This window comes from Lepus europaeus, unplaced genomic scaffold, assembly GCF_033115175.1.
Source record: "Lepus europaeus isolate LE1 unplaced genomic scaffold, mLepTim1.pri SCAFFOLD_3_1, whole genome shotgun sequence".
Taxonomy (NCBI): Eukaryota; Metazoa; Chordata; class Mammalia; order Lagomorpha; family Leporidae; genus Lepus; species Lepus europaeus.
Window position 1 is genome coordinate 3,351,967 of NW_026909276.1, and position 27,226 is coordinate 3,379,192.

General features: G+C 41.9%; 1 protein-coding gene across 2 annotated transcripts in view; it reads right to left on the reverse strand.

Moving 5' to 3' along the window:
• Positions 1–8,869: 8,869 nt before the first annotated feature.
• The window catches only part of LOC133755341 (zinc finger protein 260-like), a 33,147-nt gene continuing 14,790 nt past the window's right edge, over positions 8,870–27,226 (reverse strand). The window contains exons 2-5 of one of the 2 annotated variants that reach the window (XM_062185473.1): positions 21,280–22,689; positions 17,063–17,189; positions 16,726–16,818; positions 8,870–13,320 (exon numbers count right to left, since the gene is read on the reverse strand). In XM_062185473.1, coding sequence (XP_062041457.1) covers positions 11,228–13,320; positions 16,726–16,818; positions 17,063–17,189; positions 21,280–21,285 — 2,319 coding nt within the window. In that variant the 5' untranslated portion in view covers positions 21,286–22,689 and the 3' untranslated portion in view covers positions 8,870–11,227. The remainder of the gene's footprint in view (positions 13,321–16,725; positions 16,819–17,062; positions 17,190–21,279; positions 22,690–27,226) is intronic. The other variant, XM_062185474.1, reaches the window with a different exon arrangement.

Here is a 27,226-nt window from a genome sequence, read left to right on the forward strand (position 1 = left end):
TGCTCTCTAATAATTTGATGGTTTCGGGTCATAGATTTAAGTCTTATATCCATGTTGAGTGAATTTTTGTGTAAGGTGATAGGTATGGGTCTTGCTTCAAGCTTCTGCATGTGGAAATCCAATTTTCCCAGCACAATTTATTGAATAGACTGTCCTTATTCCAGGGATTAGATTTGGATCTTTGGTCAAATATAAGTTGGCTGTAGATGTTTGGATTGATTTCTGTTGTTTCTATTCTGTTCCATTGGTCTATCCATCTGTTTCTGTACCAGTACCATGCTGTTTTGATAACAACTGCCCTGTAGTATGTCCTAAAATCAGGTATTGTGATGCCTCCGGCTTTGTTTTTGTTGTACAGGATTGCTTTGGCTATTCAAGGTCTTCTGTGTCTCCATATGAATTTCAGCATCATTTTTTCCAGATCTGAGAAGAAGGTCTTCGGGATCTTGATGGGTATTGCATTGAATGTATAAATTGCTTTTGGGAGAATAGACATTTTGATGATATTGATTCTTCCAATCCATGAGCATGGAAGATTTCTCCATTTTTTGGTATCCTGTTCTATTTCTTTCTGTAAGGTTTTGTAGTTTTCATCGTGGAGATCTTTAACGTCCTTGGTTAAGTTTATTCCAAGGTATTTCATTGTTTTTTAGCTATTGTGAATGGGATTGATTTTAGAAGTTCTTCCTCAGCCATGGCATTGCCTGTGTAAACAAAGGCTGTTGATTTTTGTGCATTGATTTTATATCCTGCTACTTTGCCAAACTCTTCAATGAGTTCCAGCAGTCTCTTAGTAGAGTTCTTTGGGTCCCCTAAATAAAGAATCATATCATCTGCAAAGAGGGATAGTTTGAGTTCGTCCTTCCCGATTTGTATCCCTTTAATTTCTTTTTCTTGCCTAATAGCTCTGGCCAAAACTTCCAGAACTATATTGAATATCAGTGGTGAGAGTGGGCATCCCTGTCTGGTACCAGATTTCAGTGGAAATGCTTCCAACTTTTCCCCATTCAATAGGATGTTGGCCGTGGGTTTTTCATATATTGCTTTGATTGTATTAAGGAATGTTCCTTCCATACACAGTTTGCTTAGAGTTTTCATCATGAAAGGGTGTTGTATTTTATCAAATGCTTTCTCTGCATCTATTGAGAGAATCATATGGTTTTTCTTCTGCAGTCTGTTAATGCAGTGTATTACGTTGATTGTTTTGCGAATGTTGAACCATCCCTGCATACCGGGGATGAATCCCACTTGGTCTGGGTGGATGATCTTTCTGATGTGTTGTTGCATTCTATTGGCCAGAATTTTATTGAGTATTTTTGCATCTATGTTCATCAGGGATATTGATCTGTAATTCTCTTTCAATGTTGCATCTCTTTCTGGCTTAGGAATTAAGGTGATGGTGGCTTCATAGAAAGAATTTGGGAGGATTCCCTCTTTTTCGATTGCTCTGAATAGTTTGAGAAGAATTGGAGTTAGTTCTTCTCTAAATGTCTGGTAGAACTCAGCAGTGAATCCATCTGGCCCTGGGCTTTTCTTTGTTGGGAGGGCCTTTATTACTGTTTCAATTTCTGTGTCAGTTATGGGTCTGTTTAGGTTTTCTATGTCTTCCTGGCTCAATTTAGGTAGGCTGTATGTGTCCAGGAATCTATCCATTTCTGATAGATTTCCCTGTTTGCTGGCATACAAGTCCTTGTAGTAATTTCTGATGATTCTTTTTATTTCTGTGGCGTCTGTTGTTACGTTTCCCATTTCATCTCTGATCCTATTGATTTGGGTCTTTTCTCTTCTTTTTTTAGTTAGTTGGGCCAATGGGGTGTCAATTTTGTTTATTTTTTCAAAAAACCAGCTCCTCGTTTGGCTGATTTTTTGTAATGTTTTTTGGATTCAATCCTGTTGATTTCTTCTTTGATTTTAATTATTTCCCTTCTTCTACTGGGTTTGGGTTTGGTTTGCTGCAGATTTTCTAGATCCTTGAGATGACTTGAAAGCTCATCTATTTGGTGCCTTTCCAATTTCTTGAAGTAGGCACCTATTGATATAAACTTTCCTCTTAACACTGCTTTTGCTGTATCCCATAGGTTTTGGTATGTTGTGCTGTTATCATAATTTACTTCCAGAAAATTTTTGATTTCTCTTTTAATTTCTTCTATGACCCATTGTTCATTCAGGAGCATGTTGTTCAATCTCCATGTGTTTGCACGTGCTCTAGGGATTCCTGAGTTGCCAATTTCCAATTTCATTCCTTTGTGGTCTGAGAAGCTGCATGGTATGATTCTAATTCTTTTGAATTTGCTGAGACTTGCTTTATGGCCTAGTATGTGGTCAATCCTAGAGAAGGTTCCATGTACTGCTGAGAAGAATGTAAAGTCCTTAGATGTAGGATGAAATGTTCTGTAGATATCTGTTAGATCCATTTGGGCTATAGTGTCATTTAAATCTACTGTCTCTTTGTTGATCTTCTGTTCTGTTGATCTATCTGTGAGAGTGGAGTATTGAAGTCCCCCAGTATTATTGTGTTGGGGTCTAAGTCTCCCTTTAAGTCCCTTAACAAGTCTTTTAAATAAGCTGGTGCCCTGTAATTAGGTGCATATACATTGATAATCGTTATATCTTCCTGTTGAATGGATCCCTTAATCATTAAATAGTGCCCCTCTTTGTCTCTCCTAACAGTTTTTGTGGTAAAGTTTATGTTGTCCGATATTAAGATGGCTACGCCCACTCTCTTTTCATTTCTGTTGGCATGGTATATCTTTTTCCAGCCTTTCACTCTCAGCCTGTATGGATCATTGTTGGATAGATGGGTTTCTTGTAAGCAGCAAAAGGATGGGTTTTGTTCCTTAACCCAATCAGCCAATCGGTGTCTTTTAAGTGGACAGTTCAAGCCATTAACATTCAATGTGACTATTGAGAAGGAGTAACTTTGCCCTGCCATTAGCCAAAGATACTTTCTAATATATGGTTTGAGATTCCTGTGATCTTTTAGTGTGAGGTTTCCTACCTTTACCTTCTTTCATATTGGTGACCGTGTTTCTGTGTTTCTGTATGTAACACATCTTTAAGCATCTTTTGCAGGGCTGGACAAGTGGCGACAAATTCTTTCAATTTCTGTTTGCTGTGAAAGGTCTTTATTTCACCTTCATTCACAAATGAGAGCTTTGCAGGATATAATATTCTGGGCTGGCAGTTTTTCTCTCTTAGTACCTGGGCTATGTCTCGCCATTCTCTCCTAGCTTGTAGGGTTTCTGAAGAGAAGTCAGCTGTGAGTCTAATTGGAGATCCTCTGAGAGTAATCTGGCGTTTCTCTCTTGCACATTTTAGGATCTTTTCTTTGTGTTTCAGTGTGGTGAGTTTGATTACGACGTGTCGTGGTGAGGATCTCTTTTGGTCATGTTTATTAGGGGTTCTATGAGCTTCCTGTATTAGGATGTCTCTGTCTTTCTCCAAACCTGGGAAATTTTCTGCTAGTATCTCACTAAAAAGGCCTTCTAATCCTTTCTCTCTCTCCATGCCTTCAGGTACTCCTAGAACCCGAATGTTGGGTTTTTTAAGAGTATCTTGTAGATTCCTGACAGTATTTTTTAGATTTCTGATTTCTTCTTCTTTTCTTTGATTTGATTGTTTCCTTTCCTGTTCTCTGTCTTCTAAGTCTGATATTCTCTCTTCTGCTTTGCCCATTCTGTTTTTAAGGCTCTCTAATGTGTTTGTCATTTGATCTATTGAATTCTTCATTCTCATCACTATCGCAGTTTCTTGTTCCACTAGTTGTTTCATTTCATTTTGATTCCTCCTTAATATTTCATTTTCACGAGAGAGATTTTCTATCTTGTCCATTAAAGATTTCTGTAGTTCAAGAATTTGTTTTTGAGAACTTCTTAATGTTCTTATCAATTTTTTGAGATCTGCTTCTTGCATTTCTTCAATCTCCTCATCTTCATAATCTTGAATTGGAGTGTCTTTTTCATTTGGGGGTGTCATAGTGTCTTCCTTGTTCTTGTTATCTCGGTTTTTGCATTTGTTGTTTGGCATGTTGGAGATATTTGGTTTCTTCACTGTGGTGTTTTTTCTTGTTACACTATGGCTCTATATTAAGTGGACTGTCTGCTTTCAGTGGAGCCTTAGAGGCTTGAGATGAGTGTGGACTGAGAGCTGTGTTTGGTTCCTCAGGGTTGAGGGTGTGTCAAAGATGACACTCCCAGGTTAGGTGTGGTAAATCTCTCTCTCTTTTTTTGATTCAAAAGGGAAGTAATTCCACACAGCTGAACGTAATTGGAGGTAGTTAACAGGCAAATGATATACCCACAGGAGCCAGAGATTGGAAGCTCTTTCCCACGGACCACACAGGGAGTCTCTGCTGCCCTCAGTGTGGGCTCCAATTCTCCTGCAATCTCCCACTGGGTTGCCAAGTCAGATCCCAATCTCCTGTTATTTCACCCCTCCCCCCAGAGTCAGGTTTTTCTGCTAGGCTCAGGGCTGGTGCAGACCTGAGGTCGCCTTGCTTATGACGTATGTCCAAAATGGCGCCTGCTCTGACTTGCTCGCCTTTGAGAGGTGAGCGGAGAGAGAGAAACCCGTGTCCGTATCGGTCACTCTTTTTATTTTTTTCCTCTCTCTCTTCTATTTAGCCTGGTGAATTCTTCCCCATGGAGTTTCAAGCCTCGCTCCCTCTAGCCTCCTCTCTCCGCTTGCCCGCCGGTGTCTCGGTCTATTGTGGTTTGGCTCACCTCGCGTTCCAGCGCTGTTGTGCTGTCTGCCGCTGGTGTCCCGAACTTGGGCTCCCACGCTCTCCACGCAGGTACACTGTGAATCACTAGTTCTGGAAGAGTTTCCTATGCTGTTTCACCCCCTACTCTTCCTTGACCCTGCAGTGTCTCCACTTATATCAACTTGTCTCTCTCCCGGACTAATAGCGTGCTCCCTGCCTATTCCGCCATCTTGCCGGAATCTCGATAAAGAGCTATTTCTAATGGAGGTTTTTAGTGGAATGAGAAGGCCATGCCAAGATGGCCACTGGCAAGCGAGCGTCAGTTAGTCAGGAATGGCTTTGAAACCCACCTGGCTTTGGAAACTGCCTGGCAACAGGCTGTGATTGGATGGATTTGAAACTGCCTGGTGACAGGCTGTGATTGGATGGCTCTGGAAACTGCCTGGCAACAGGCTGTGATTGGTTGGGGTATAGACCGCCCCTTGACCAGATTGGCTGGTCTTGGCTCTATAAGCTGTTGTACCAACTGTAATAAACGAATCTGCCGGCTGCTCGCCTCAAGCCTGCTTTCACCCGACTCCCGGGGTCTGTGTGTTGACTCCGCATCTCTTGCCCCCACCACGCTGCTCCTCTCAGAAATGAACCCACTGCAACATTGTGGAGAAATCAATGGATACATCTGGCGCGCCAGCGTGACTGAGAAAGAGACAGTGTGTCGGACTTGGCGAGGTCCCCCTGGATTTCGGCAAGTAGGCCCCTCGGTGTTTGGTGTGCTGTTCAGTTCTGTGAGGGTGAGCACAGAACCCCCTCCTATGCCCCTTTCCTTGTCCTTGTCCTTGGTCTAAGTGACCCCAGGTTAGCACACACCACCCTGAAGCATACGTCGCTTCTCGGCTCCTCCTTTTACTTTCGGTTCGCCCGGTGAATTCACATAAGGGACTGATCATCCCAGAATTCGGAACCAAGTCATCTTCCCTCATTGAGAGAGGTGACGCTCCGGAGACACCGTGTGGGCATACGGCCTTGACCTAATGAATCAAGGAAGTCCCCCACTAAGCACAGGACATATGTACGATCTGATACACCACTATCTGTTTGTCTAGCATAGGGAAACCTCCTACAAAATGCCATCCACAGTTGAGGTGCTAGGAATTTGCTTTGTTATGGTAGCAGTGCTGTACGTGTCTTTCCTCTGGCTAGAGTTGGCGTACCGTGCCGCTCTTAAGCGCTCAGACATGGGAAAGATACTCCCCTCTCAGAATCCTGTGCAGATTATCAAAGATAGTGAATCTGTGAGTGATAGGAGCCTGACACTCCAGGTCCCTGTCTCACAGACAATGGTTGATGACTTAGGGAGAGAGAGCTCCGACAGTGAAAAAAACAGTGTAGCGAACAAGGTAGCAATGCCTCATCAGCTACCCCCCACATACCCGTGGGATGAACTAAGAGGACCTCTACACAATAACTCATGCAATGTCATCCCATCCGCACCCAGTGAGGATCCCCACATTTGTGGCAGTCCTGGGGTACCCCAATATCTCAGGGCAGCCACTAGATCCCATGCCATCAGCATGTTTGCTGCTAATGTCGAAGTGTATGCAAAATTCAGGCCCTGGATTCCAACACCTGTAAAAAGGCTTCTGTTAACGAAGGGTCGAGGATATGCTTGTGTCTTTCCAGAGAATGTGGAACAGCCCATTTGGGTACCAGCCAGAAACATCAAGCCTGCAACTGAGAGCCAACCAGAACCAGCTGAACAAGACCGAGACTCCGCCTTGCTAGCAGACGCACCTGCCCTATCATCCTACTCTGAGAAACTGCCCAACGCCATATCTGTTACTGTTGTGTACCCCACCAGCTCTGGTCAGCCACTCAAATGGCCCACAGCCTGTGTGTGGTCATGCCATTCCTGATAACCATTATTCCTCATTCCTACCCCTATCTGAGCAAGCAATCCTGTGGTCTCTCAATTTGAGCGCTGGTTAGTCAATGACGGGTAAGATCCCCTGGGGGACAACCTAAGACAGGCACAGCTGTGTACGGAGACCACATGGAAATGGGGTCAACAATGGTATGGCCAAGAATCATGCCTCCCGTTGCTCAAAAATAAACGAAAAGGGGGAAATGTAGTGGAATGAGAAGGCCATGCCAAGGTGGCCACTGGCAAGCGAGCGTCAGTTAGTCAGGAATGGCTTTGAAACCTACCTGGCCTTGGAAACTGCCTGGCAACAGGCTGTGATTGGATGGCTTCGGAAACTGCCTGGCGACAGGCTGTGATTGGATGGCTCTGGAAAGTGCCTGGCGACAGGCTGTGATTGGATGGATTTGAAACTGCCTGGTGACAGGCTGTGATTGGATGGCTCTGGAAACTGCCTGGCAACAGGCTGTGATTGGTTGGGGTATAAACCGCCCCTTGACCAGATTGGCTGGTCTTGGCTATATAAGCTGTTGTACCAACTGTAGTAAATGAGTCTGCCGGCTGCTCGCCTCAAGCCTGCTTTCACCCGACTCCCGGGGTCTGTGTGTTGACTCCGCGCCTCTTGCCCCCACCACGCTGCTCCTCTCAGAAACAAACCCACTGCAACATTGTGAAGAAATCAACAGCAACAGAGGTGGAATGGATTACTTGCACAGCTATTATCTAGATGGGAAATAAAAGAGCTACTGAAGCTAGATGCATCCTAGCATTTGTAGCCCTGTTATCAAGGGATGGCCATGCAACCTAGGTAAAGTGTTCCTCCTGAGGGTATCCTGAGGAATTAACTGAATGTAAATCAGATTTACATAAATCAAGTAAGGACTTTGTAAATTGGAAGGGATAAAAACACACATTGTCAATAAAAATGAGGGCCACCTGTAGAAGCAGGGAGTAATACAATAAAAAAGGTTATAAAAATTATAGTAAAGTTAAATTAATACAACTGTACTACAGGTGTCAGCGCTGTTGCACAGCAGGTTAATGCCCTGGCCTGAAGTGCCAGCTTCCCATATGGGCACTGGTTTGAGACCCAGCTGCTCCACTTCCAATCCAGATCTCGCCTATGGCCTGGGAAATAGTAGAAGGCCAAAGTGCTTGGGCCCTGCACCTACATGGGAGATCTGGAGAAGCTCCTGGCTTTGGATCAGCACAGTTGTGGCCAATTGGGGAGTGAACCATTGGATGGAAGATCTCTCTCTGCCTCTCCTCTTTCTGTTTAACTCTGACTTTCAAATAAATAAATAAATATTTTTTAAAAAGTGTACTACAGGCCAGCGCCGTGGCTCAACAGGTTAATCCTCCGCCTTGCGGCGCCGGCACACCGGGTTCTAGTCCCGGTCGGGGCACTGATCCTGTCCCGGTTGCCCCTCTTCCAGGCCAGCTCTCTGCTGTGGCCAGGGAGTACAGTGGAGGATGGCCCAAATGTTTGGGCTCTGCACCCCATGGGAGACCAGGATAAGCACCTGGCTCCTGCCATCGGAACAGCGTAGTGCGCTGGCCGCAGCGCGCTACCGCGGTGGCCATTAGAGGGTGAACCAACGGCAAAGGAAGACCTTTCTCTGTCTCTCTCTCTCTCACTGTCCACTCTGCCTGTCAAAAATAAAAAAAAAAAAGTGTACTACATTTATGCTCCTGCTTCTCTGTTGCAATGGGTACCACCTGGATAGACTTCATTCCATGTTCTTGTCTCAAGGCAATTAGGAATTGAATGAAGTAGAGTGGAAAAGGGGGATCATGAATGAAAAAGTCATTATGCATTCAGTAATACAGGAAAATTCAGATAAGTGTTGCGACTTATAGGGTTTGAGGTTGTCCCTTTAAAGAATGAGGGTGATGTGTGGGATAACATCTACTTGCATATTCAAACAGACCTTGGGTAGTGGAGTCTAATCCAGATGTGCACACAGATAAGTTGAAATTTCTCATGGGTATATAGGTCACCACAAACTCATTCCCTTTTGCTGCACACAACACTTATTTTCCAGGGCTGGAGTACACCATTACAGCTGGAACACATGTCACTTGATATGCCTATGGTCACATCACTGGTTTGCACAATAATGTGGGGAAAGAATCCTGGGTGGCCAACAAAACATCCATAAAACAAATAACTTTGTAATTGATGAAGATGGTGTTCCAAATAACTGTTGCAACAACTCTTACTCAATTTTTAGATATTTATTAACAAAACTTACATAAGAGAGTACAGTTCAGTTCATATACTTTATCGCACTCACAATAATGAGAAACCAAAACTACAGGTTGTATAAGAGAAAAAATTTCTGAAGAACGGTTAACCACTCTCTGTCACAATTCATCATGAAAACTGCCCCAATACTTACTAAGGTGTGATTCCACCAAAGAATTCTTCCAAACAAATTATACTTCAGGGACTTCTCTCTGTAATCTTGCTATGTTTTGTGGAAGTTTGCCTAATAATAAAGATATTTCCCATTACAATACAGTCATAGGTAAAGGTCTTCCTTCTGTTGGTCCACTCCCCAGATGGCCACAATGGCCAGAGCTGCCCTGATCCAAAGCCAGGAGCCAGGAGCTTTTTTCTGGTCTCCACATGTGTACAGGGGCCCAAGCACTTCGGCCATATTTCACTGCTTTCCTAGACCACAGCAGAGAGCTGGATTGGAAGAGAAGCAGCTGGGACTAGAACTGGATTATCCTACTGAACCATGGCGCCTGCCTGTTTAATTTCTGGTTATGCTTTTTTCACATCTACTGCACTTGAAGGATATCACCTTTTTTGAGTTGCATATTTATGACAGCCTGAATACCATGAAAATATACATTCATTCATTATACTCTACATTCATTACACTCCAAAGAAACCCTTTGTGTGAATTCTCTGATGTATAGTGATCAATTTCTGACAAATGGCTTTTTTTCACACTAATATTTCTAACCTTTCTTCCTTTTTTAACAATTTACTTTATTTATTTGAAAGACAGAGTTACAGAGAGAGGTAGAGAGAGAGAGGTCTTCCATCTGCTGGTTCACTCCCCAGATGGATGCAATGGCTGGAGCTGCAGCGATCAGAAGCCAGGAGCCAGGAGCTTCTTTTGTGTCTCCCACGTGGGTGCAGGGCCATCTTCTACTGCTTTCCCAGGCCATAGCAGAGAGCTGTATCAGAAGAGCAGCAGCCAGGACTAGAACCAGTGCCCACATGGTATGCCAGTGCTTCAGGCCAGGGCTTTAACCTACTGTGCCACAGGGCTGGTCCCAATCTTTCTTCCTTATGGGAGTGCCTATTGTATGGGATGTAATTTCCAGCAAAAGGCTCTGTCACATGGTTATGTTGACTTTGGAAAAAGTTCTCTCCCTTGTTTGAACTACATGTGTTATGAGGTATTACTTCTGACAAAAGCCTTTCCCACACTTATTACAAGATTTCTATTATGTAATCAATTTTCTGATGTTATATTGTTGTGATTTTGGTAGAGTTTTCCAACACTCATTCCATTCATAAGGTTTCTCCCCCATGTGAATTCTGATGTTTTATGAGGTGTTACTTATGGATAAAGGCTTTTCCATATGCATTAGATCCAAAGTGTTTTCCCCCATATGAATTAGATGATGTGCAATGAGGACTGCATTATGGGAAAAAGCTTTCCAAGTCATTATGTCCAAAAGGTTTCTCTTCATGTGAATTTTCTGATGCATTCTGAGATGTGACTTATTGCCAAGGGCTTTTCTACAGTGATTGCATTCATGAAGTTTCTCCCCAGTGTGAATTCTCTGGTGTGATATGAGCTATGATTTGTAACAAAAGGCTTTCCCACACTCATTAGATTCATAACGTCTCTTGCCTGTGTGAATTCTGTTTTGATATCAGGTATAATTTATAGAAAAAGGCTTTTCCACAGCCATTACATTTATAATGTTATTTCCCTGTGTGAATCCTCTGATGCAGTTGGAGTTGGAACTTAAGACCAAAAGTTTTCCCATAGTCATTACACTCATGAAGTTTCAACACTGTGTGCATTCTCTGGTGCATTATGAGGTTTGACTTTTGTCCAAAGGCTTTGCCAGTCATTAAATTCATGGGGTTTCTCCCCTCTGTGAATTCTCTGGTGCATTATGAGGCTTGACTTTCATCCAAAGGCTTTTCCACAGTCATTACATTCATGAGGTTTCCGCCTTGTGTGTATTTGCTGATGTTTCATGAGGTTTGACTTTTGTCCAAAGGCTTTTCCACAGTCATTACATTCATAGGGTTTCTCTCCTGTGTGAACTGCTGATGTTTCATGAGATCTGACATTTGTCCAAAGGCTTTTCCAGTCATTAATTTATGAGGTTTCTCCCCTGTGCTAAATCTCTGGTGTATGATGAAGTGTGATTTTCATCCAAAGGCTTTTCCAGTTATTATATTCATGAGTTTTCTGTGTCATGTGAATTCTCTGGTGTAATATGAGGTGTGATTTGTGTCCAAAGGCTTTTCCAGTCATTACACTTAAGAGGTTTCTCTCCTGTGTGAATTCTCTGGTGTACAATGAGGTGTGACTTTCATCCAAAGGCTTTTCCAGTCATTACATTCATAGGGTTTCTCCCCTGTGTGAATTTGCTGGTGTATAATGAGGTGTGACTTTCGTCCAAAGGCTTTTCCAGTCATTACATTTATGAAGTTTCTCCCCTGTGTGAATTCGCTGATGTATGAGGAGGTATGACTTGTGTCCAAAGGCTTTTCCACAGTCATTGCATTTATGAGGTTTCTCCCCTGTGTGAATTCTCTGGTGCATTATGAGCTGTGACTTTCTTCCAAAGGCTTTTCCACAGTCATTACATTCATGAGGTTTCTCCCCTGTGTGAATTTGCTGATGACTCATGAGGTTTGACTTGTATCCAAAGGCTTTTCCACAGTCATTACATTTATGAGGTTTCTCCCCTGTGTGAATTCGCTGATGATTAATGAGGTTTGACTTTTGTCCAAAGGCTTTTCCACAGTCATTGCATTTATGAGGTTTCTCCCCTGTGTGAATTCGCTGGTGTATAATGAGGTGTGACTTTCGTCCAAAGGCTTTTCCACAGTCGTTACATTTATGAGGTTTCTCCCCTGTGTGAATTCGCTGATGATTAATGAGGTTTGACTTTTGTCCAAAGGCTTTTCCACAGTCATTGCATTTATGAGGTTTCTCCCCTGTGTGAATTTGCTGATGTTTCCTGAGGTCTGACTTATGTCCAAAGGTTTTTCCACAGTCATTACATTCATGAGTTTTCTGCCCCATGTGAATTCTTTGGTGTGTGATGAGGACTGACTTGTGTCCAAAGGCTTTTCCACAGTCATTGCATTTATGAGGTTTCTCCCCTGTGTGAATTCTCTGGTGCATGATGAGGTTTGACTTTTGTCCAAAGGCTTTTCCACAGTCATTACATTCATGAGGTTTCTCCCCTGTGTGAATTTGCTGATGACTCATGAGGTTTGACTTGTATCCAAAGGCTTTTCCACAGTCATTACATTTATGAGGTTTCTCTCCTGTGTGAATTCGCTGGTGTATGATGAGGCATGACTTTCGTCCAAAGGCTTTTCCACAGTCATTACATTCATGGGGTTTCTCCCCTGTGTGAATTCTCCAGTGTGATATGAGGTGTGACTTGTGTCCAAATGCTTTTCCACAGTCATTGCATTTATGAGGTTTCTCCCCTGTGTGAATTCTCTGGTGCATTATGAGGTTTGACTTTTGTCCAAAGGCTTTTCCACAGTCATTACATTCATGGGGTTTCTCCCCTGTGTGAATTCGCTGGTGTATAATGAGGTGTGACTTTCGTCCAAAGGCTTTTCGACAGTCATTGCATTTATGAGGTTTCTCCCCTGTGTGAATTTGCTGATGTTTCCTGAGGACTGACTTGTATCTAAAGGCTTTTCCACAGTCATTACATTCATGAGGTTTCTCCCCTGTGTGAATTCGCTGATGTATAAGAATGTATGACTTTTGTCCAAAGGTTTTTCCACAGTCATTGCATTCATAAGGTGAATTAAAACTGAGTGAATTTTCACAAGGTTTACATGTAGAGAATTTTCCCCTTGTATTTAGTCTGTGATTTATTGCAGTTTGTGGCTGGTGAATGACAGGTTCAACATAGCTAATGTACTTATAAAATTTCTTTCTTGTGTGAGTTTGTTGATGCATATTGAGGCTAGAAGTTTCATGGATAGCTTTTTCTATTTGAGTTACTTTTCCAAAAGTGACAGTTGATTTATTACAGTTTTCTGCCATAGGAACCCTCTCAGATTTACAGAGCATCTTTCTTGTGAAGAATTTTGCTTGTCCAGTGGGTCCAAATGGCTGCTTCATGATATGGATATTGTCATGCTGACCAAGAGGCTCACAAAACTGGAGAGAATTTCCATGCATCTTAGTGTTATCAAATTTCTCTCCATCCTGTAGTTGATCAGGCCCACTGTGGGGATAAACAGTGTGACATTTACTGAATTCCTCGGGCTTCAATTGTGAATAGGTTCCCTTTTTAATAATCAGTGTTGGAATATGGCTTGAATTTAAACTAAGTGTTTTTCTTAATTCAACTCTCTTGTGAGCTGATGTCTTGTTATTTTTCATAAAATCCTGATTCAGATTTTTGTCCTGACTTTCCTGGTTGATCCTAACCAGGTCATCCCTTTTCATGACCACTGAAATGAGAAAAAAGCAATCATGTCACTGAATCACATGTAACTGTTTCTCCTGGCATACTCATAAAGGGAATGAAGTTACTTTTTATTCAAGTGGTATTAGATTTTGATAAAATCAGTATGAGGTACTTATTTATGACCATTATATGGTCTTTCTCCTGGCTGGTGCTGCAGCTCAATAGGCTAATCCTCCTCCTGCGGTGCCAGCACACCAGGTTCTAGTCTCGGTCTGGGTGCTGGATTCTATCCCGGTTGCCCTTCTTCCAGGCCAGCTCTCTGCTGTGGCCCGGGAGTGCAGTGGAGGATGGCCCAAGTTCTTGGGCCCTGCACCTGCAAGGGAGACCAGGAGAAGCACCTGGCTCCTGGCTTTGGATCAGTGCAATGCACCAGCCACGGCAGCCATTGGAGGGGGTGAACCAATGGCAAAGGAAGACTTTTCTTTCTGTCTTTCTCAGCCTGTCAAAAAGAATAAAAAACAAACAAAAAAATAAAAAACATATGGTTTTTCTCCTTAATACATTAATATATTAAAATGTACCATGAGGTTTCCCAATGTTCAAACATGATCCTTTTTACCATGGGAATTTTTCAAGTATGGTAGGATGACTTTTGTGCTATGATGTATGGGATGCCTCCATCTCAAAACAGTGTCAGTGTGAGCCCTGGCTACTCTGCTTTCAGTACAGCTCTCTGCCTATGTAAATTGGGAGGAAGCAGATAATGGTTCATGTGCCTGGAAACCTGTGATACACCAGGGAAGACTAGATGAATTCTAAAGTTTTGGCTTCAGACTAGTTAGACCTAAGTGTTGCAGGCATCTGGGAAGTGAGCTAGTAGAGGACCTCTTTTTCTCTCTTTCTCCTCTCACTATCACTGTGCCTTTCATAAAGATGAAATAACTATAAAATATTTTAAAGAATGGACAAATATTTAATAAAAATATTCACCCACTACCTAGCAACCGTTTTTTCTCTGTCCTTTTTCTCCAGCTTATTTTTATAAAAATTGTGTGTTTTTTGCTTCTCTGATATTTCAACCATAAACATGAAAAAGTTTTACTGATCATTTACTTGCAGATGGAGAAGAGTGAAATGTACCTGTACTTTAAGCAGGGCAACATTTAAGGAGTATGATTTGAATCTATGATTGTCTTATGTTCAGTCTTTCTAGGTAAACATCATTTGTGGGATTTTTCAAATGAAAAACTACTTTGTCTCTACTCTATGACAGCTTCCCCAAATTCCTAAGGACATCCGACACCTTCAGCTTCTCAGAAGTACAACAGGTAGAGAAAAGTCCCAATCTACCACTTTAGTTAAACACTCCCAATCAGTGTGAAGAATTTGTTTCTGCAAACCAGGATTTTTTCATCTTTGAAAAGTGTTTTCTAGCTCATTCAGAAATCATCAGTGCTGGTTACCTCCTCTCAATTCTTTCTATAAACATTCTTGTGTGATAATTAGAATTTCTGGAGACTTGATTCTGTTGTCTCCTATTTTCATAGAAAGCTTCACTTCCTATGCTTTTCTTTATCTTTTTGTTTGCTTATTTTTCAATGATACTGAAAAATAAGAGAGAAATCATACTTCAAACTCCACCCTTAGCAAAATCTGAGCCACTCAACATAAACCCACAAGGCTACTTGACCTTGGGTCTCAAAATCTCATTACCTTTTTGCTGAGTCTAGGATCACTTATTTTCATGTTTTACAAAAGTTCATGCTTAGTTTATGATTTCTTTTTTTCAAAGATTTACTTTATTTATTTGAAAGCTAGAATTATATAGAGAGACAGAGACAGAGAGAAGTCTTCCATCTGTTGGTTCACTCCCCACATGGACACAACAAACAATGCTGGACCAAGATAAAGTTAGGGGCCAGGAGTTTCTTTCTTGTCTTCCACATGGGTACAGGGGGCCAAGGACTTGGACCAACCTCTGCTCCTTTCTCAGGTGCATTAGCAGAGAGCTGGATTAGAAGAGGATCAGCTGGGACTTGAACTGGCACCCATATGCGATGCTAGTGCTGCAGGCTGGAGCTTTAACACACTGCACTACAGTGTCTTTCTTTCCTAGCTTCATAATTTCTAATGTCACAGCACAGAGGCTTATTTATGACCATCTTTTTTTTTTTTTTTAAGATTTATTTATTTATTTGAAAGTCAGAGTTACACAGAGAGAGGAGAGGCAAAGAGAGAGTAAGGTCTTCCATCCAATGGTTCACTCCCCAATTGGCCACAATGGCCAGAACTGTGCTGATCTGAAGCCAGGAGCCAGGAGCTTCTTCTGGGTCTCCCTCAGGTGCAGGGGCCCAAGGACTTGAACCATCTTCTACTGCTTTCCCAGGCCATAGCTGAGAGCTGGATTGGAGCAACTGGGTCTCGAACTGGTGCCCTTATGGGATTTCAATGTTTCAGGCTAGGGTGTTAACCCACTGCACCACAGCCCCAGCCACATGACCATCTTTTAACATTTACTTACTTGAGAGTCAGAGAGACAGAATGAGAGACTGAAACAGGTTTGCCAGCTATAGCTCACTCCTCAAATGTTTCCAACAAACCATAATTTCTTATTTATTTGAGAGGCATAAAGGAAAAAAAAGAGACTAAGAAAGAGAAAGTTCACATTTATTGATTCAGTCCTGAGCAAGTTCTATGCCTGGGCAAAATCATGAGTGGGAACTCAGTCTGAGCAATGTGCTAGAAATAAGTTTCTGGGAGCCAGCATTGTGGCATAGCAGGTAAAGCCACCACCTGTGGTGCTGCCATCACTTATGGGCACCAGTTCAAGTCCTAGCTGCTCCTCTTCTGATGCAGCACTCTGCTATGGCCTGGGAAAGCAGTAAAAGATGGCCCAAGTCCTTGGGTTCCTGTACCCATGTGGGAGACCTGGAAGAAGCTCCTGGATCCTGACTTTGGATCAGTGCAGCTCCAGCCATGACAGCCAATTGGGAAGTGAACCAGTGGATGGAAGACCTCTTCTGTCTCTCTCTTTCTCTCTCTGACTTTCAAATAAATAAATAAATCTTTAAAAATAAACAGAAAGGAACACTAATCTTAAAAACTTTCTGTACATTACCTAGTTAACAAGCACTGAAGGAACTAATAAGTACATGAAAGAAAAGATATGAAAGTGTAGAGAAAGACAAGTTAGAATTTGGGGAATATATCAAACCTAGATTTAGTAACATCTGAAAATGACTGGGTTTTTTTAAATCAAAGAACATCTTCACTAAGAACAAAAGTTAGAAAGATACTGGTATCTCTAAATACTCTAGAATGCCTGTGTCTGATGCACAAAACCAGCTGTCATCAGGAGTAAGGCTTGAGAAAAATTCGTGGAAAGAGAACCAGTCAACATCTGCACACTTTCTGCCTTGGCCTTCCTGTGTCTTATGTGTAGACTGACCTGGAAGGCTCTGATTCAGGCATTCTTCCACCATCCATGGCTCTGCTCCTCGCTCCAACTTGAAGATCAAGTCAGGTTTGGTAATGCAGTGCCCTGTTAATGAAAACAATGTAAGAATTTGTGAAATCACTATCTTGGGTTATTTAAAGGACTACAGCTTGGTCCAGGAGCTATGCAACAAATGTTCCAATTTGAATCTTTTGTTAGATGGTAGATATTCAGATTATTCATGGACTCAAATTCTATATCTGTGCAATATTAAACATTATAAAGTGTTCCCTTGCTTGTCAAATAGCAAGAAAATGTTATCACTGGGAATGTGATGGGTGTCACTCACCCAAGGAGAAGAGGCTGCTGTAGGTCTCCAGCATCACATCTCTGTACAGGATTTTCTGAGCATTGTTCATGTTCTGCCATTCCTCCCAGGTAAAGTACACAGCCAGGTCTTCAAATGCTATCATCACCTGTAACATTACACTTCCAGTCAACTATTAACTCTGTCACAAAACAAACACTGACAGTTGTGTATGAATATGAAGGAAAAAGGAAGGATATGGTTTTACATTAGACTTGTTGAGTGTTTAGAAAGCCACACAGAAGTATTCAATAGAGTCAAACCCATGATCTACAGGCTGTGAAAAATGCCCAAGCTGGAGGGAAACAGGAGGTTCAAATCACAAAGGCCACATCTGTCAAGAGGAATTGCACAGCAGGCTAGAAGAGGAGTAATATTGACTCTTGAATGGGCAATGTTAAGGAGAAGTATGTAGAAGCATTGAGAAAAAAAGGCAATAAATCATCAGTGAAACTACGATGGGAATGAACAGAAAAGAATTTCCAGGAAAACACCATGCATGTCTCTTCCAATATGTCAGAGAAAAAAATATATTAAAAGACAGGGCAGACATTTAGCTTAGTGTTTATGATGCCACCTCAGAGTGCCTATGTTTGATTTCCAATGCCAGCTTCAGTTCTTAGCTCCCAGATAATGCAGACCTGGGGAAGCTGTGGTGATGTCACCAATGAAGGAGGCCTAGATTCCATTCCTCAATCCTGGCTTCAGTTCTACTCCAACTCTGTATGGTTATCTAGGAAGTGAATTAATGTGTCAAAGCTCTCTATCTCAGTCCATCAACTTCTTTATCAAGCTAATAAATATTTTTAAGTAAGAGAGAAAATACGAGTAAGACAAAGAATACAAATTAGCTTTTGCCCTTGTCTATGATTTTTCTACTGATAAACAATTGAAATAACATTATACATAATTAAAGTGAAAGCAATAGAATTACTTGCCCAAAACATTCAAATGATAAACATTTGAAAGAACATTATACATAATTAAAGTGAAAGCAATGCAATTATTTGCCCAAAAAGAGAACCTGGGGATGTCTGCAATACAATATCCCTGCTCAACATACAATTTAGCTCTCTGCTATGTCCTAAGAAAGCAGTGGAACATGGTCCAAGTCCTTGGGCCACTGCATCTGCATAGGAGACCCAGCAGCTGTTGGGTCTTGGCTTTGGATCGGCTCAGCTCCAGCCTTTGCAATAATTTGGAGGGTGAGCCAGCAGATGGAGGACTTTCTCTCTCTCTGTGCAACTCTTTCAAGTAAATAAATGAAATCTTAAACAAAACAAAACAAAACAAAACAACTCTGGTTTCCTTCTGAACTGAACAGTGGGGAAAAAAAGAATATGATAGAATGAATAAAGAATAATAAACACATTAACCAAGAAAACATCAGCTTCATTGTGGAGGAATAAACCTGTAAAAGTTGAAATATATAGGAAAATGCACCCACCTATATTAAGTGCAGGGATTAAACAGAAGTTATCACTGGTTTAACAAAAGCATTATCTACAAATTTTGTAAAATAATAATGTAAAAGTAAAAAGAAACTTTGAGTGTTCAAATAAATGAAGTCATCAAAGAGATAAACATTATGTTGTTATTAAGTTTATACTAAAGAAAATTAACAAATACACATAAGGTGTATTTAATGCAGTGCACTTTACCAGTAGTGATTCCAAGTAGCACCTTTCCCTGTACTTCATCCCTTCACAAAACCCTGGATTGGGGCTGGCACTGTGGCCTAGAAGGTAAAGCTGCCACCTGCAGCACTGGCATCCCATATGGGCACTTGTTTGATTCCCAGCTACTCCACTTCTGATCCAGCTTTCTGCTATGGCCTGGGAAAGCAATAGAAGATATCCCAAGTCCTTGGACCCCTGAACTTATGTGGGAGACCCAGAAGAAGCTCCTGGCTCCTGGCTTTGGATTGGCACAACTCTGGCAATTGCAGCCAACTGGGGAGTGAACCAGTGGATGGAAGACTTCTCTTTCTCTGCCTCTCCCTCTCTCTGTGTGTAACTCTTTCAAATAAATCTTTAAAAAAAAAAGACCCTGAATTTCACCATTTCACTTGATTTACCCCATGAGATACCAATAAATGTGATAGAAATAGACAATTTGTTAAAAGATTTATGTATGTGCAAGAGTTACACAGACAGAGAAGGAGAATCAGAGAGAGAGAGGGAGAAAGAGAGGTCTTTGAACTGCAGGTTCACTCCCCAGATGGCTGCAATGTCTGGAGCTGTATAGATTTGAAGATAGGAGCCAGGAGCTTCTTCCAGGTCTTCCACATGGGAGCAGGGGCCCAAGGACTTGGGCCATCTTCTACTGCTTTCCCAGGCTGTAGTAAAGAACTGGATCAGAAGTGGAGCAGCCAAGTCTCAAACTGGCACCCATATGGGATGCTGGCACTGCAGGTGGTGGCTTTACTTGCTATGCCACAGCACCAGCCCCCAAAATAGACAATTTGTAAAGTATTTGCCTTCTCAGATTTTCTTTTTCTGACAGTTATCTTCTGAAAAACCTTCCTGTTGAAGAGATGGTATGTAGCCAAGATTCACCACAAACCCCAGACACTTAAGTGAAGGCTCAATCACTTCCCCAAATGATGAAACTCTCATTTCTGCTCCCAGACTGATCATAGGAATTGTCCAGCTGAGTGCAGCCCATAACAGAGTCAGAACTGCAAATCAAATGGTTATTTGCTAAGCGATCATGTTTTCTGATTTGTCCTACATCAAATGCTGATACATACCAGTAAGTATGGCAGAAAGTTGAATTACATGCAAACTACAATGCATACAACTTCAAAATTTCATTTAGAAGTTCCCATAAAACAGGGCCAGCATTGGCACATATCAAGAAAACCTGCCATCTGCAATGCAAGCACCCCATGTGAGCACTGGTTCATGTTCTGGCTGTTCTGCTTTTGATCCAGCTTCCTGCTGATGGCCTGAGAAAAGCAAAGGAAGATGATCCAAATACTTGGGCAAATGCTAACAATGTGACAGACCCAGATGAAGATGTTGGTTCCTGGCCTCATTCTCCCGGCCCTGCTCAATGCAGCCATCTGTGATGTGAACAAGCAGAAGGAAGATCTCTCTGGGTCTCTCCTCTATATACAATACTTTCAAATAAATTTTTAAAAAAACTTAGAAAAAAGCTCCTATAAACACAATTTTGCCTCTCAATTAGACCTTAGAAAAGCTGCTGATACTAAAAAAAAAAATAAAATAAAATAAAATAAAAGTCTTGAGATTCACACAAATAAATTATCTGGAGACCATAAGGTTGTTCTTCACATTTCGGCTTATATATGGTCATTGTGTTCTTTTGGTTTATATTTTAAGAAGCTTATTATCACATGAATCTGATTTAATATAATTTTACTATTTCAGAAAGCAGGATAAAGGTTCACAGTAATTTTCTGTTGCTGCATGTATACTGTATATTGTTCAAGAATAAATTACTGAAAGGGGGAAAAATTTTATGATATGCTTTTTGTTTTTTTTTAAAAGATTTATTTATTTATTTGAAAGTCAAAGTTACACAAAGAGAGGAGAGACAGACAGAGAGAGAGAGAGAGAGAGAGAGGTCTTCCATCCAATGGCTCACTCTACAAATGGCTGCAATGGCTGGAGCTGCACCAATCTGAAGCCAGGAGCTTCTTCTGGGTCTCCTACATGGGTGCAGGGACCCAAGGACTTGAGCCATCTTCTACTGCTTTCCCAGGCCATAGCTGGATCAGAAATGGAGCAGCCAAGTCTTGAACCCATGCCCATATGGGATGTGGGTGCTTCAGGCCAGGGCATTAACCCACTGTGCCACAGCACTGGCCTCCGGATATGCTTTTTGAAGTCACACTCCAAACAGCATTAGGAACAAAAGGGAAGACATGCTCAGGGAAGTTTTCTAAAGCAGTATTATTTGAACTGGTGATAATTTCTGAAATGGATCTGAAAAATAAATGTTTTTTAATTAAGTGTGGCAAGATAGAGAACATTAGACAGAAGTTAGGGTGCCGGGTATTTACAAATCATGTGACATTACTCAAACCACTTTTCTCCTGAAATACAATTTGTTTCATTTTTTTACAGAGATCCTAGCAAAACTTCTTTGAGCTACCAGGAAGGACTATTAGAATACAGGGGGCAGCAGCATAGCCCAGGTACCAAGTATATGACAGACTAGGTTTCACAGACCTCCATTTCTAGAGATCCTGGTAGTGGAATGAAGTAATGTGCATGTGGTAGGAAGCAGTGCAGGTGGTGACTCTCAGATATGAGAGGTTATCTCTCCACCCCAGGCTACATCCTTAAGACCACTGTCTTCTAATCCATTCATGCCTCTCTTTTGAATGCTGGTCCAGAACTTCTATTACCACCAAGTCTTGAAAATAATGGATGAGGGCCGGCGCTGCGGCTCACTAGGCTAATCCTCCGCCTTGCAGCGCTGGCACACCAGGTTCTAGTCCCGGTCGGGGCACTGATCCTGTCCCGGTTGCCGCTCTTCCAGGCCAGCTCTCTGCTGTGGCCAGGGAGTGCAGTGGAGGATGGCCCAAGTCCTTGGGCCCTGCACCCCATGGGAGACCAGGAGAAGCACCTGGCTCCTGCCATCGGATCAGCGCGGTGCGCCGGCCGCAGCGCGCCTACCGCAGCAGCCATTGGAGGGTGAAACAATGGCAAAAGGAAGACCTTTCTCTCTGTCTCTCTCTCTCACTGTCCACTCTGCCTGTCAAAAAAAAAGAAAATAATGGATGAGGTAAGGTAATATCAAGTATATCTTGCTCACTCTGGTCAGTATGATCCATAACTGCTTGGACCATGCAACTAGGATCTTTACATTTCAATGACTCTTGTCTCTGCTCTGAGCCTTAAGGTGTTGTCTCAGAGAGCATTAAGTTGTATTCTGTTAGAAAAGATTCCTATGTGTGAAGCTCCCTTCTTCAAATACCATAACAATTACTAACTTCCAAAGGAAATGGGACTGTTCCCCAGTACCCAAACTTCCATGTTCCCAGAAACTAGGTATTGTGTAAGTTCAGTAACCTCAAATGAGTAGCACTGGACAGGCTATACAGTGTAGGATACCAGAAACTTCATTTAAAGAAGATACACCAGAAACCCCATAAATGCAATTGCAACACAGTGTAAGTCAGCCTGCACACATCTCACAGTAAGGATATTTCATTAGTATTGCTGCTACACTCATCTTAGAGATGAGTAAACAGTGACAGAGGTGCAACCTACATTCAGCTCATATACAATTCAGCTCAAATGGTCTGAACACCCATCTCCAGCCCATGGCCATCTTGTATGATACCAGTTGTCTACAGAAATTTTGGAACCCCTTTCTGTATACCTAGAGACCCACTGGACTTCTATCAGATACATCATCTTTTTAAAAAAAAAAAAGATTTATTTTTATTTATTTGACAGGCAGAGTTACAGAGAGAGAGGTCTTCCATCCACGGGTTCACTTCCTGATGGCCACAATGGAGCTGTGCCAATCTGAAGCCAGGAGCCAGGAGCTTCTTCTGGGTCTCCCACTTGGTCACAGGGGCCCAAAGACTTGGGCTATCTTCTATTGCTATCCCAGGCCATAGCAGAGAGCTGGATCAGAAGAGGAGAAGCCAGGATTAGAACTGGTGCCCATATGGAATGCTGGCACTTCAGGCCAGGGCATTAACCTGCTGAGCCACAGTGTCAGCCCCTCATCTTCTGACCAAAAAAAAAAAAAAAAAAAAAAAAAAAGCTTGAAAATCCAACATTATTCATCCCTTCTATGGCTTTGGAACTGAGGATCTACCACTGGTATCCTTTCTTGAACCAGCCAAGGTCTATAAGGGTGTACCTGAATGAGAAATTATAATGTCTCCGATCTACAACTGCACCTATGCCACCAAGAGACCGGAACCGGTCCTTCTCTACAAAGTTCCTTTTACCCCCACACTAACATTCACAGACATAGAAACCAATCACACAGTTCTTGAGCAATATGGGGATAGCTTCAGGACCAGAAATTCTTTAAAGATGGTGGGAGTGATTGCAATGGCATATGCTGAGAAGGACAACAAAGGAGACTTTCCATCATCTTTCCCTGTTGACATCATGGGCAGATGAAGCTACCTTCCCTGTAAAACAGTGCACACCTCCATTAGGAAGAAAACTGCTGGAAAATCAACCTCTTAGATACAGTGGGTGTACCTAAAAACGTGTATAACCACATGAAGTGCTCACATAATATTCCAATTCCTCATTAATTCCTGGCTTGGCAAAAACATTTGAAAGAAACATACTATAAGTGGAGAAATTAAAATGTGGAAAGAATTTTTGGAAATTGTCATTAAATATAGTATTTTTTTTTCAATTCTCATAATTAAATTGTGGTTCTAAAACCCTCAAATACTTCTACAGATTTTTAGAAAAACCCTCCAAGGACTCTTTTTTTTTTTTTTTTTTTTGACAGGCAGAGTGGACAGTAAGAGAGAGACAGAGAGAAAGGTCTTCCTTTTGCCGTTGGTTCACCCTCCAATGGCCGCCGCGGTAGCGCTCTGCGGCCAGCGCACCGCGCTGTTCCGATGGCAGGAGCCAGGTGCTTCTCCTGATCTCCCATGGGGTGCAGAGCCCAAACACTTGGGCCATCCTCCACTGCACTCCCTGGCCACAGCAGAGAGCTGGCCTGGAAGAGGGGCAACCGGGACAGGATCGGTGCCCCGACCGGGACTAGAACCCGGTGTGCCGGCGCCGCAAGGCGGAGGATTAGCCTGTTGAGCCACGGCGCCGGCCCCAAGGACTCTTTTTAACTTTAGCATTTAAAGAAGAAAATATTATCCCTGAATAAATCATTTTTAATCCTTTAAAATGATGCTTGATCTTACCTAGTAAAACAATTTGTGGATCATATTTCACAGTAAAATAGTAATAATTTGGTGGATTAATATTGTTGGAAAACAGCATGAATGCCTTGTAAAATCTTTGAGAATATTTAAAAATGCACTATCTAGTAATTCTTTACCCAAAACATCCTGAAATTCATCTACCCATTACATCCAATTATCTGTATATTTTTTTCTTTCTTTCTTTCTTTTTTTGACAGGCAGAGTGGACAGTGAGAGAGAGAGAGAGAGAGAGAAAGGTCTTCCTTTGCCATTGGTTCACCATCCAATGGCTGCTGCAGCCGGTGCACCGTGCTGATCCGAAGGCAGGAGCCAGGTGCTTCTCCTGGCTCCCATGGGGTGCAGGGCCCAACACTTGGGCCATCCTCCATTGCACTCCCAGACCACAGCAGAGAGCTGGCCTGGAAGAGGGGCAACCGGGACAGAATCTGGCACCCTGACCAGGACTAGAACCCGGTGTGCCAGCGCCGCAAGGTGGAGGATTAGCCTATTGAGCCACGGCGCCAGCCAATTATCTGTATATTTTTAACAAAGTTATATTAAAAAAAAAAACAACTTGCACTTAAGTAGTGGTTGCTGCCACAAATTAGGCAAGAGAAAAATATTAGGGTGTCATGGAGCTCTTGCTTTTACTTCTCTTCTTGTTTAAATGAGAGTTGGCATGAAATTATAGTCAAACTCTTGAGGGTTTGTGTGATGGTCTCATGGGCTGTTGGCCCACAGCTATTGGTCATTTTTTCTATAGATAGTGTATTAATTGTGCTATTCAAATGGATATACCATCACTGATCTGGTAATTGCCTTTCAGTGACTTCATTCTACAAATTGAGGGACCTCAGTTTTGAACTTCTATCTTATTTAGCTTCATCTCAGACCCAGAAGAAAATTATTTCTTATTTCCCAGCATCATACAATGTAAACAGAAAATGAAGTTGTAGGCATCAAACAAGAATAGCATTTGATAAAATACAACACCCTTTCATGATGAAAACTCTAAGCAAACTGGGTATGGAAGGAACATTCCTCAATACAATCAAAGCAATATATGAAAAACCCATGGCCAACATCCTATTGAATGGGGAAAAGTTGGAAGCAATTCCGCTGAGATCTGGTACCAGACAGGGATGCTCACTCTCACCACTGCTATTCAATATAGTTCTGGAAGTTTTAGCCAGAGCTATTAGGCAAGAAAAAGAAATTAAAGGGATACAAATCAGGAAGGAAGAACTCAAACTATCCCTCTTTGCAGATGATATGATTCTTTATTTAGGGGACCGAAAGAACTCTACTAAGAGACTACTGGAACTCATCGAAGAGTTTGGTAAACTAGCAGGATATAAAATCAATCCAAAAAAATCAACAGCCTTTGTATACACAGGCAATGCCACGGCTGAGGAAGAACTGCTAAGATCAATCCCATTCACAATAGCTAAAAAACAATGAAATACCTTGGAATAAACTTAACCAAGGACGTTAAAGATCTCTACGATGAAAACTACAAAACCTTAAAGAAAGAAATAGAAGAGGATACCAAAAAATGGAGAAATCTTCCATGCTCATGGACTGGAAGAATCAATATCATCAAAATGTCTATTCTCCCAAAAGCAATTTATACATTCAATGCAATACCGATCAAGATACCGAAGACATTCTTCTCAGATCTGGAAAAAATGATGCTGAAATTCATATGGAGACACAGAAGACCTTAAATAGCCAAAGCAATCTTGTACAACAAAAACAAAGCCGGAGGCATCACAATCCCAGATTTCAGGGCATACTACAGGGCAGTTGTTATCAAAACAGCATGGTACTGGTACAGAAATAGATGGATAGACCAATGGAACAGAATAGAAACACCAGAAATCAATCCAAACATCTAGAGCCAACTTATATTTGAACAAAGATCCAAAACTAATCCCTGAAATAAGGACAGTCTATTCAATAAATGGTGCTGGGAAAATTGGATTTCCACGTGCAGAAGCTTGAAGCAAGACCCCTGCCTTTCACCTTACACAAAAATTCACTCAACATGGATTAAAGACTTAAATCTATGACCCGAAACCATCAAATTATTAGAGAGCATTGGAGAAACCCTGCAAATACAGGCAAAGACTTCTTGGAAAATACCCCAGGAGCACAGGCAGTCAAAACCAAAATTAACATTTGGGATTGCATCAAATTGAAAAGTTTCTGTACTTCAAAAGGAACAGTCAGGAAAGTGAAGAGGCAACTGACAGAATGGGAAAAAATATTTGCAAACTATACTACAGATGAAGGGTTGATAACCAGAATCTACAAAGAAATCAAGAAAATCCACAACAACAGAACAAACAACCCAATTAAGAGATGGGCCAAGGACCTCAATAGACATTTTTCGAAAGAGGAAATCCAAATGGCCAACAGACACATGAAAAAATGTTCAAGATCACTAGCCATCAGAGAAATGCAAATCAAAACCACAATGAGGTTTCACCTCATCCCGGTGAGAATGGCTCACATCCAGAAATCTACCAACAATAGATGCTGGAGAGGATGTGGGGAAAAAGGGACACTAACCCACTGTTGGTGGGAATGCAAACTGGTTAAGCCACTATGGAAGTCAGTCTGGAGATTCCTCAGAAACCTGAACATAACCCTACCATACAACCCAGCCATTCCACTCCTTGGAATTTACCCAAAGGAAATTAATTTGGCTAATAAAAAAGCCATCTGCACATTAATGTTTATTGCAGCTCAATTCACAATAGCTAAGACCTGGAACCAACCCAAATGCCCATCAACAGTAGACTGGATAAAGAAATTATGGGACATGTACTCCATAGAATACTATACAGCAGTAAGGAACAATGAAACCCAGTCATTTGCAACAAGATGGAGGGATCTGGAAAGCATCATGCTGAGTGAATTAAGCCAGTCCCAAAGAGAAAAATATCATTTGCTTTCCCTAATCGGCGACAACTGAGCACCAAGGGGGAAACCTGTGGAAGTGAAATGGACAATATAAGAAACTATGACCTGATCAGCTCTTGTCCTGGCTCTGGATGTACAATGTAATACTTTATCCTTTTTAGTATTTGTTGTTGTTGTTGTTGTTCTAGTACTAGTGGTTGAACTCTGAAAATAACACACAATTATTCTTAGGTGTCTAAATTTTAACTGAAAAGTGATCCCTGTTAAATTTCAGAGTGGAAAAAGAGAGGGAGGAGATGCACAATTTGGGACATGCACAATCAGTCTTGCCCCAAATGATG